This window comes from Electrophorus electricus, chromosome 17 (assembly GCF_041902795.1).
Source record: "Electrophorus electricus isolate QZ-2024a chromosome 17, ASM4190279v1, whole genome shotgun sequence".
Classification (NCBI taxonomy): domain Eukaryota; kingdom Metazoa; phylum Chordata; class Actinopteri; order Gymnotiformes; family Gymnotidae; genus Electrophorus; species Electrophorus electricus.
In genome coordinates this window covers 9,435,850-9,447,947 of record NC_137513.1, presented here as the reverse complement: position 1 = coordinate 9,447,947, position 12,098 = coordinate 9,435,850, and the positions used below count along the sequence as shown (strand labels likewise).

Below are 12,098 nucleotides of genomic sequence, written 5' to 3'. Positions count from 1 at the left end.
GAACCTATGGCTGAGACAAAGCGTGGGGCATGCAGGATGCTGGACGCGTGCTTAAGAATCGGGGTCGCTCGCGACATGGTTCATGATGAGAAAGAATAACATATGGCTTTTCCTGCGCCTTGACACTGCCCCCTCCCTTCTGAGCGCAGATGTAGGATGGTGAGTGGCTACAGGAGTTGTAACTGAATAAAAGAACAGCGGGTCTGTACAGCAAAGCTCACAGATGCTTTAAGTATAAAGGCAGGTCACAGGCATGATCAAGATAGCTCATTCAGGGGACTCAAATGAATAAAATGAGCAAATAAGCCATGAGGCATATGACGGTCTGACCTAGCATGGAGACACGATCAGAAACAGATCACGCATGATGCGTGGTTCATGAAACACTATAATTTAAATAAAATGGACAGCTGGGCATAGAAGGGTAAAGTTGAGTGCACACAGGACTGGAGCCCTGGACTTTTTGTTCCAGATAATTTGTGAAATCTGTCCCTGCACCTGTCACTAGCACTTGAGCAGCATGAGAGGTTCAGAGTAGCTGCTCCAGTAAAGCGGATGAAGCTTAAATATCACTGACCTAACACCTATACTTTACTGAAAATAGAAATGTAGCATGTGTTTCTTACCTTTGACACTCCACAAAATAAAGTGAACAACCCATTGCACACATTGCCGCAATGCAATAACATACGATTTGCTTAACAACTCGACAACTCCTCCGAGAAGATATACTGGATGCTGCTAATGCTTAGCTACAGTCTAAGGGTCATCTTAGGGTTACAGAAAGTTTCTCAAAGGTTGCCTCTGTCTTGCTATTTAGTAGCAATGTATGACAATTGTGTATGTGAATTTAACTTTAGCAGAAAATATCTAATTTCCTTATAGAAGTTTTAAAACATTTATTCAGTTTTATTATTGCAAGGATCATCCCTAGTTCACACATTTGAAAAGATTTTTTTAAGCAATACTGATATGGTGGTAATGGTACAGTACAGTAAAGTACAGTAACTGTTCAAACCTTTAATTATACTGTTATATACTTTTTGACACACATCCCACTTCTAGTTCAGAGACAATGTCTGAACCAGTTGCGCCTGGCCATAACATTTTCAAGCATGTTGTGACAATCAGTAGAAACCTGTGGTGTGAACGATGTCGGATGAAGCAGGAAAATACAGGAGTCAAGTCTTGCAACCATGCCTCATTCTAAATGTCTCCATATTGTCCCCTGCTTGCATTTTGCGGAGCAAATGAGCATGTGAAAGAATGTGTAATGGGAGTGGTACTGCAATTACAGGATTTCAAAAGTCATGCATTCTACTTTTGGCCTGAACCTACCAGCAACACTTGCATCCTGACTTGATATTCCTGAAACCTGTACAACTCCCAATCGCCAAAATTCATGCACAAGGCCATGCCTGCCTGCTGACCTGAGGAGGGGTTCTCAAGGCCATCTGCACTGTCAGGCTACCTGAAGTGCCCCAAAGCACGGCCACTGTGGCACAGATGCCAAAGCAGTCAGTCCAGCTTCTGAAAGAACTCCATTATCTCCCTCAACCTCGCTGAGTACAGAGCTGTCACTCTGCTGGGAGAGCCACACTGCACAGTCTCTACTGCACAGACATGGATCCCGACTAGAGACATCTCCCAACTTAGACAAATAGCGGCACTGCTCAACTGCCAGCATTAAATCAAGACCACCAGCTGTACTATAAAGCAGGGCTATTCTCACAGGTCTCACAGCACAATGCATGCTGGCTTCTCTGATCTTATACACTAGAATGAGAACAGAGTACTTGGCAAATAGCTCCTGGGTTGAATTAGGTGTGTTAGAGCAAGCAACACACTCCTGTACTGTGCAGTATGGCCATTGAGCTCTGGAATTTGACAACCCAGCCTCCAGCATAAGAGAGCACTTCAAAGACAAAGACAATGCAGACCTGCAGCCACTCTCAAAGAGTCACATTTGTGGTGCTAATTTAGAGCCAAATGTAGTAGCCTATTAAAACTGTTTATTAAATTGGATATATATATATATAAAAAGCATTTAAAAAGGTAAAATATTTTGATTTAATCAGTTCTAATGCTATGCTAAAGTTTTTCCCAAATAAACAAATCTATAAAACAAATCAACTGCTTATGTTGTCAGTTAGGTAGCAAGCTGCTTATAGTAAACTCAAGATGCTTATAGTACATCTTCTAGAAGACCCACCCACACACAAAAACCTGAAACCCAAGTCTGAAAAACCTAAACAAAACAAACAAATTTTCAAACTCATAATAAAAAAGAATCAGCTGACTACAAAGATGACTAAAGGGGAGAATTTAAAAATATATTTAATTTTTATTATTTAAGATAAATGTTTACATTATGAGACTTAGGCTCGTTTTGTTTCTCTTGAAATTTCATTTAATGCGTCAGACTTAAAAACTTCATACACCTCATTGACCAATCAAACCATAATAACCAAAACGCCCAAAGAAGAAAACCCACTCCACTCACGTCCACCTCACCAACTCCACATAGTACACAGTACGTCACTCTGAGTTCAAACACACAGAGGAGAAAAGGACAAGCTTACTCATTAAGCCAAGTGACAACTCCACCCCTAATTTAAGATGAACCTACATGAACTTAACTAACCTAATTCCTGTTGTATTAACTTTCGTAAAAATATTTTCCCCTCGTTTATTCAGAACAAACACCATCACTGTCCATTAATGCTTATATTATCATCATCATTATGTAAGCAGGTATTACAAATCCCATATGTTAGCCATTATGCAACCATTGTAAAAGACTATGAAAATATCCTGCAGGTTTATGTCTGTGCTTCCCTGTCTTCCTTTCCCTCTTCCTCTTCAGTAAGATAATTATTAAAAATTACTGAGTAAATAGTGATGAAAGGCTCACTTCAGTCTAACAAGTCATAAGGCTGCAATTGTTTCAGATTTACTCTGCAGTAGAAGATCTGCCTGCATTACTTGGAAGAATTCACTGTCAAACAGTGACATCCAGAACTGCCTCATTGAACAGCCAATGAAAATGCAACTTCGAAGGTCTTTATGTAGAAGATCAATATTTGCAACAACCCAGCAGTGCATTAGAATGCGCAGGGTGTTTACTTACCTGAACATGGTGTCACGGAAGGACTGAAAAACATGGCTTACAGCACTAGATTGGCTTTGATCATCCTAATACCTGGAACACTGTTGTGCAACATTAGCCCAGGCCAGATGACACTGCGACTGACAATTACCGTTTGTCCCAATTTACTCTCCCACTGTGGGTTTATCAGACAGACTGTTCCGTTTTCCCCAGACAGGTTAATGCCAGAGATGGAGTCAGTTCTGTTGCAGCTTGCCCAATTAAGAGAATCAATAAAATTTTGCAGAAAGCAAAATCAATTTCCTTCCTAAAACATAAACATGGAAATACATAAGCAGGGCTTAAGTACAAGTTACATTTTGAAACAGGCCAAGAACTGAATAAACCATCCCTACGTAATTTGGCTGTCATTATTATTTCACATTTAAATTTTTCCATCTTCACAAGAGTGATCCTATCAGAATGTACTTAAAATAATGATACTGATGGACTGTGAAAGGGGGTCAAACTGGAATTAAACCCAATTAGATCTCAGAAATCAGGGCATCTAATTGTTCATACTATTAAAGGTGCATATGAATACAACTGGTGAAATAAATCACAGCTGTCCTTAACCAAACCTAAAGCAAGCAGAACCCCTTCAAATTGTTAGGGATTCATATGTGTACTGTAATAGTTCTGTGATTTCATAACAAGTGTAAAGAAATTTATAGAAACTTCTAGATACCACAGATTTATGAAGTTTGTGAACAAAGAGTCTGGATTAATGAAATTCACATGCTACGTTTGAAGAGGTAATAACATACTCATTAAGTTGTAACCAAGAAAAATGTTCTTGGTGCATAACAGACCAACAGCTACAGTGATGGGTAAATTTAAACTTAGACTGATGAGGGAACATTAAAAGGGTGAAGTTCAGCTTATCATTTTCTTAAACATTATGCAAATATGTTCGAACTTTCTCCATACATTTATTAAGCATTATAGCCTCTGATAGTCAAAAACTTATTGAGAACCAATAGCCCTTTAATCACAAAAGTACAATCGCCCTGCCATGATGCGTTTTTCTACTGGTCTCTACCGCACATCTTGCGGACAGGAATCCACTTTCTGGGAATAGGTCAGAAGAAGTATAGTTTCTTTAATAACCTAAGCGCTGAGCTATCGTATTCCAATCTGAATCCGCGTTTGAGGGCAATATCAAAACTTTGGACCTAAAGCTGACCAGTTACGTAAAGACAGCGGAGCATCGTCGTGACATCGCTATCATTTACATCACAGCTACGTTAACTAGTTAGCATTCTAGCTACATACATTTCAATACACCGAAATAACCCCACGAATTATAGACTACGCAGTCAAACATGCTGATAGTATGCATGTTAGTATGACAGTATGAATATTCATCAACTAACCGTCAACTATTGCTGGCTTACTAGCTAGCTAGAATAGTATGCTAACAACTACAAGGCAAAAGCCTATCCCAAGTCAGTTTCCAGGAAATACTTAACGGTTAGTTTTATGGCGGAGGTTTTGATGCAAACGTTATTAGGATACCGTCTTAGACTTTAAGACAAAATATGACCCAACTTGCTAGCGACATGTCAAAAGCACGACTGCTATTTAACAGCTTGCCAACTAGCTAGTTCAATAGAACGTGCAACAGTTTGTGATCGGTATGACTTGGCGTACACTCCCAAATGGGTCGCCAACACGTGAACATGGGCCAGATAGTAGTTTTTCACAATCCAGATTAAATCAGTTAGTTAACTAGCCAGTTAACTAACTTTAGCTGGCTAGCATGCGTTCAATAAGTCAGCCAGTCTCTCATTTAACGTTAACCGTGGAGTCCATGTGGCTACACTCAGAGGCCTTTCTAGCTAACGTCATTTTACCAAATAAATTAGCCTAGAAACAGAAGTTAACGTTAATTCGTAGAATGATCTTTTGACAGGGAGCGTGTTCTTAAGATGAAGTGAGCGACTAAGCAAGACAGCCACTTTCCATACTGTTGTTTGATTGAATGAAGTAGGTAGCTAACTATGTAGCTAGCTGGTTGTTCGTCCCTGTTGAATGTATGAAGATAACGGGGACGCGAGCCTCCGCTCAAACCAACGGTTCAGTAGCTAGGTAACGGATTATCGTATGCTAACCGCTAGCTAACCAACTGGCAGTCAACCAACCCCCACCCCCACCCACCCTTGCCATGCACAAAAATGTAGACGATAGCGTTCAGAATAGTTGGCAAATTGCCCAGTGCAAGTTACTTGGTCAAATATGCGCACAGATGAAATACATAAATCTCTCCCGTTAAATGAACAAAAAGGGCATCGCTAGCTATCTTACACGGCTACGCCAGTAACGACTGTTCGCTCTCCTAGTTGGCTAGCTATTTAGCTACTTCTAGCTAGCTACTTACAGAATGCCTGAGCAGGAGGTACAGACGAAAGATCCGACCGTCATGTTGGCATAGGTTGGGCCGCGTTGATCACAGTCAAAGCACTTTCGGTTGGGAGGTAAACTCGTCATTTCTCTGAGCATCTTCAGGTGTTTCTCCTCCTGTTTTCGCTTCGCACTCGCCGCCATAGTCGGGGCCGTGGTAGTTGAGACAGGGTAAAAAGCAAACCGGTAAAAGGCGTTAACAGCTACAAATCAAATACACTTCGGCGACTCACTCAGACCGACTCTCAGACGACTGGGGGCACCGGCACGGGGCGGCAGTAAGACGGACAGGGATTCACTACAGCCTCACGTTTCCACGAACAAGGGGAGAAGAGAAAGCGCTGTGGTGTAGAGGGGGCTCTCACACTCGCACCGCCCGCTGGTGGTTTCTAGGCGCAAACTAGCAACACCCAGCAACCTGAAACTCGACTTCACTTCTCTGCGTGAGTGACCTAGTTCAGAGAAGGAAACTCGACGGTGAAACAAAATTTCATTTTCTCCAGCTACCACCAAATCTCTCTCTATCTATCTATGGTGGTGCCCAGTCAAACCCAACACTGGTTTTCAGGTTATCCGGCGTTATTTACAAATTGAATGTTTCTAGTAAACTGGGCTTTTGTCTTTATACATAATCATTCCTGTCATCCCGTATAATAGACTGAAGACAATTTATTCAGATAATTATCAAGCCCTTCATAAATCTCTGAACCCAAATCCCTAACGCTCATAGTCTCCGTTAATTCCGCATGAATGAATAGGTAACATATAATAGCCAATTTTTAGGCAGCCTAAAGATTACTGATATAGAATGTGTCCACATAAATGTATTCTTTTGATGTAAAAACATTCTGAACCTACCATACAAAAATGAATTCATCGTAATAATTATTCACTATAACAGCTTTTGTCATTCAGAAATGACATCTGTGTTTGCACTAGAGTCCCAAACAATATGAACGTCCAGGCAAAAAGATCACACTTCTGGACATCCATAGCAGGGCAGTCAGACTACTCCCTGTAAACAACTGGAATTACTGATAGCAACCTTTCCAAGTCACTGAAAGATTTTTCCCTTTACATACAAAAAGAAAAGGCAGTCAGCTGTGCATCATCACAGCTAAAAATAGATATAGCACAAACCTGGGTGTAATGTGATATTTCATAGACTCTTTTATACTGTATGTGGTCTCAGATTACAGCTTTACCATATTTAATAATGCTTTTAGCATTGTCACGTTTAAATGATTCCTTCTTAAAATGAAGAAGCTTCATTTAATATTGGGGGGACCTTTTAATCATCAATGGCACCATAGCACATGAACAATATACAATGTGAGGACCTCAAAAGAAAAATCTTAATCACAAAACACATAGATGGATTACTTTGTTTATCCAAGAAATCAAGCCTGATGTTAACTAAATTGTACAGTACTCCAGACAGTCGGTGACCTGTCAGGATGAGACATGTCTACTGCCTTACCCTTTTTCATAATTTTTATGCATACATTTTTACAGCTTTTATGTGCACTGTGCAATTTCAGAGAAAAAATGCACACCCACTGATCTTCCTGTGGGAATCAGTCCAGCTGCAGTTTGCATTTAAAAAGGATCTGTTAAAGCTCCATCCTAACTGCAGGTCAGAAACATTTTATCATCAAGTGGCTGGCCAATTAATTTAATCAGTTTGTACACATAATTTTACCAAACTAGTCATAAAATTGTGTAAAAATAATTTAATGCAGTTGGAGCCATTTTCCTGAGAGTGAAGCAGGATGTAACAACACGCCTAAATATAAGGAAGAATATAAAATACTAGGCTGTCATCCTCACAAGTGTCTGACTGCAAGAAGCTGGTATACTGGAGTGGAGTTTCAACCATCTCGATTTAGAAGCAAACTGCTTCATGTCTGCTGCTTTGTAAAAGATGAAAAAGGTGCAGAAAAAAGAAAGAAAGAAACAACAACAGAAAAAACCCCAGCAGCGCTCCCGGGATGAAGATGTTTCCACGTGGCTGAAGGAGAGTGGAGGGTGTGCGTGCTAGTTCTGTAAGTGCGGACTGAACAGAGAACTACATGTCTTTTTTTAGACGCTCACTTCTACTGCGGCAAAATTAATAATGGAGGAGAGCCGTGTTGTTGAGGGTGGACCTCGGCGCTTTGAGCCGCTTCACGGACGCGGAGTGGGGATGCAGGGAGGAGACAGGGAGATCAGAGAGTGCACTATCTGCTGTAGAGAGCTTGGCTGGCTGCTGGCTGACGCTGCTCCTGGGCGGGGGAGAAGTCGAACGGTTTGCGGTTCTCCACGTAGCCGAAGAGCTTCCGCAGAGCCACACGTGCTGCCTCCTCTTCTGCAGAGGAGAGAGTCTCGCCAGGACCCTGGGCCAGCAGCTTCTGATCACTGAGGCACGCACACACACACACACACACCCCGCCCAACATGTGAGAAACAAGAAAACAGAAATGTGGACCATTTGTTATGGCCACATTGTACTTACGTACTCAAGCAAGTGTACTCCCGGATTTAACACAGAATTTAACCGCAGATAATCTGTAAAATGTTCTTTAATGGCCTTTCACTGGCAGTCGTGCATAGACGCCTGGACGCTCATCTGTGTGGATTTTTCCACCTCGCTAACATTCTGCCTGCGACGTACCTGTACAGGCCGACAAAGTAGAGTGGAAGGACTGTGCTGGCACCGGAGGCCTGGATGAGGCGGGGTTCAGGGAGTGCCACCCCTCTGCGTCTCAGCTCCTCCACCAGCACACCCATGGGGTTCACCACCTTCCACATATCGAACAGGTCCTTCCCGATCAGCTGCGTGAGCAGGAAGTCCTGCAAATACACCAGCCAGGCTTAAAGTCACGAAGCTGTCAGTGTGGATACAAGTACAGCGGTTCAGAAATGAAGTGGATTCAGTACATGAAATGATTGAAAATGAAAAAGTAATACTTCATCCAAAATGCTAACATAGCAAACACTGAAGGAAAGCCTTTAGGAATCAGGTAAAATTGCCTCATGCATATTTGTGGTCTGGGGACTGATTTCAAGGGGTGATTTTTTTTTTTTTTTAATATATATATATAAATGGTTAATTTATGCTTAGAGAGGAAAAGACTTATTGTAGATCCAGTGTAAAGACAGCGGATCTAACCCTGAGGAAAAGCCCCGCCCCCTCGGTCCCACTGCTCTGCTCCAGGGCACCAATCACAGCGAAGAATGTTCCCTGAAGGACATCATCTGGAACAGGAAACTCTGCTGTCAACGCCAATTCCTCCATAGCAAGGTTCCGTGCCACATGGCACATGATCTCTGATCCCATCAGGTGACCCACAATGGCTGCTGCAGCCTCCTGGGGCAGGCTTGGGAAGTTGCTCCTGCACCAGTCCATGAGGAAACCCTGTTTAACATCATTCATTCAAAAAAAAAAAAAAAAAAAAAAAAAAAAAACCACACACAAAAAAGTAATTAACTATAATGTAAAGATCCTCTAACTTATCAGCAACATCATTCAAACCTAATGTTTTTTAACCTAATCTCAGTCTACGGAAGAGATCAGAGACTAAATATTCCTTTAATTATAAGACCCATTAATCTGAACAGTTGGACCTGCTGCTTTGAGCACCATGGCAAACCAAAATTGGACAGGAAAAAAGACAGACAGGACAGTGATATGACAAGAGTGAATTTTCTGTTATACTCGATTGACTGGCTGGTATCTGAAACTTGAGTTAGTAGCTGTTTATATCAGCATAAATCTCTAACAATTTCTGTGTTTATATAGAGCCATACCATACAGGCCTGTAGGAGATCAATAGTGTATGATTAACATACATACTTGCAGACCAAGTATATGTACCACTACATGTATATGTACTGGTAAATCAAAACCTTCTATAGCCAGACGGAACCATTGCCATCGCTTCACATTAGAAACAAGCCTCAGCCTGTTGATGGGGAGATGTTTGAGAATGCCAAACTTTGCAGGGTCTGAAAGCACTGATTTAAACCAGCCTGCCTCATCACCCAACATCACCAGTATAAACCACAGAAATACCCCGTCGTAGTCCCAGTGTGAATTCCAGATTCACCCATTCCAAGGCCAAGGTTCCAGCATTGTGCATTACCAGTGAAAGACAACAAATGACATCATTCCAATCCCAATGTAATATGATGCATTACCTGGTCGCGATCCCAGTGTAAAGACAAACAAGTTAGCCAATCCCAGTCTCAGTCTAAACCTAAACAATTTACCCAGTCCCAATCCCGGCGTACACCCAAACATTCCCCAGTCCCAATCCCGGCGTACACCCAAACATTCCCCAGTCCCAATCCCGGCGTACACCCAATCATTACCCAGTCCCAGCGTAAACCCAAACATTACCCAGTCCTAGTTCCAGCGTAAAAACCCAAACACTCAGCATGAACCCAAACATTACCCAGTCCCAATCCCAGTGTAAACCCAAACATTACCCAGTCCAAATCCCAGTGTAAACCCAAACATTACCCAGTCCCAATCCCAGTGTAAACCCAAACATTACCCAGTCCCAATCCCAGTGTAAACCCAAACATTACCCAGTCCCAATCCCAGTGTAAACCCAAACATTACCCAGTCCCAATCCCAGTGTAAACCCAAACATTACCCAGTCCCAATCCCAGTGTAAACCCAAACATTACCCAGTCCCAATCCCAGTGTAAACCCAAACATTACCCAGTCCCAATCCCAGTGTAAACCCAAACATTACCCAGTCCCAATCCCAGTGTAAACCCAAACATTACCCAGTCTCAATCCCAGTGTAAACCCAAGCATTTTCTCATCCTCACCAGTGTAAACTGCTCGCCATGTTCTCTCAGCTCGGTGTTGTCTCTGAGGTTGAGAGCTGCGGCGCCAGCGTCCAAGCCCAGCCCACGCCGCCTCTCCTCCTCTGACCGCACATAGCAGGGGTTCACGAAGGCCGTCTTCAGGAGCTCTGTGGAGAAACGCTCCTTCAACCGGATGCTGAAGGCCTCCACCTCCGCATGGTAGTCCCAGTTAGGCTGCTGAGAGCTAAAAAGAGGGAAAATATTTACTAACCAACAAGAAGAGTAACCCTGCTTCACAGTGCTACACTGTATATTGTATGCATGTACATGCATGTATTTGTGTGATTAGGCATTTGTATATATGTTTGTCTGAGATGGGGTTACATTCACAACCAACAGAAACAACTTAGTAAACAACAATTTAGAGATGCTTTCTAGACTCAAACTCCCCTGACTCAACGAAACCCACTCTCTGGGGTATACAGCCTTTGTGGGATGACTGTCACTACACTCAGACCACAGATTGAAGTTGAAGTTGAATTTGCAATTCTGCACTACTGTAAGCGAACCTATTACAAACTAAAATGAGTTTCTCGAATGACACAAGCTAACTATATTAGCTCGATCATGAGACAAGGATAAGCCTAAGAAGCAAGATACCAAACAAACAACTGCTGAAAACGACTAAGGATTTCCAGTTTCGTTTAGAGGTTCAGACCAGAACAGAACATTTGGTGTAATTTACATCACCCTAGCTGTCTTCGCTCTAATTATCGTGACGGGTCTGATCGTTAAGTCCTTGAATGCAACTTCCAGCATACACCCAGGTAAAGACTAAAGCTATAAAAGAACAATACGCTGACAAGCATGTAGCTTTTTAGATAGATGGCTGGCAACATAAGGCTCCGCTACCAACATGGCCTTGAGACGATCCTTGGTTAGCTGGCAGACTGACCGTGGCTTCGGTGGCGGCGGCCCTTCTATCCTCCTTATTCTGTTCATGATCAGCGTATAGGCTTTCATCCATCGCTTCTTCTCCCTGGTCTGTGTGAAGACTACAGATCTGCAGACACGCTGGTAATGGACACCAAGAGCTAGCACACCTTGACTCACAAGCAACCTGCACGCCGCCATGACGGCAGATGACAAGACAATATCCGGAGGAGGTACTCTTCCAGTTTGCGCATTCGGGAGGTCTGAGCGCAGCGGCACCACGCCATCGGAGGACCAAAGTGCAAAACACGAACGTCTTGCACTTGGCAGTGGCGTTAATGTACCGAGAATAAATTAAAAAGCGCTTGTTAAAACCAGGTGTGCGCTCTGAACTGTACTAAGGAACCCCTTTTCCTGCTTAAATAACACCACGTTACTCGTGTATTACACCTTTAAATGGTTTGGTTTGTACGCTGCAATTAAGAGGTTTACCGGAACGTTGACGCTACTGTTTCTAACAGTAGTTCAAGGGTAACGGAATGCTTGGAATAGATCTACTCACATGATATTAATTTTTGGTCAAAACATACATTTACCTTAAATTCAAGAAACCACGGAATATATAATGTAGTCAACACACATTTAGATCAGGTATTTTAAGTACATTATAATACTCATTCATGCACTTTCTTTCCCTTAAGTGAAGATTTTACTAGTAGGCCTAATACCAGAGTTGTTAGTATGCATCTTAACAAAAAAAAAACAAACAAAAAAAAACAGACAGACAGAAAAAAGTTTCAGCCAGTGCCAAACC

General features: G+C 42.2%; 2 protein-coding genes across 7 annotated transcripts in view; both read right to left on the bottom strand.

Moving 5' to 3' along the window:
- Window positions 1-5,941, bottom strand: part of agfg1a (ArfGAP with FG repeats 1a) — a 29,272-nt gene extending 23,331 nt beyond the window's left edge. For 3 of the 6 annotated variants that reach the window (XM_027016847.3, XM_081700335.1, XM_027016850.3), the window contains exon 1: window positions 5,529-5,939. In XM_027016847.3, coding sequence (XP_026872648.3) covers window positions 5,529-5,695 — 167 coding nt within the window. In that variant the 5' untranslated portion in view covers window positions 5,696-5,939. Of the gene's footprint in view, window positions 1-5,528 lie in introns of all 6 variants that reach the window. The other 3 variants (XM_081700337.1, XM_081700334.1, XM_027016848.3) reach the window with 3 other exon arrangements.
- An 881-nt stretch (window positions 5,942-6,822) lies between these two features.
- Window positions 6,823-11,512, bottom strand: mrpl44 (mitochondrial ribosomal protein L44). Its single transcript, XM_027016813.3, has 5 exons — window positions 11,307-11,512; window positions 10,373-10,595; window positions 8,703-8,948; window positions 8,205-8,383; window positions 6,823-7,948 (listed from the first exon to the last, which is right to left on the bottom strand). Exons 1-5 carry the CDS (start codon window positions 11,483-11,485, stop codon window positions 7,771-7,773), a joined length of 1,005 nt encoding a protein of 334 aa, XP_026872614.2. The 5' UTR covers window positions 11,486-11,512; the 3' UTR covers window positions 6,823-7,770.
- Between the last annotated feature and the right edge of the window lie 586 nt (window positions 11,513-12,098).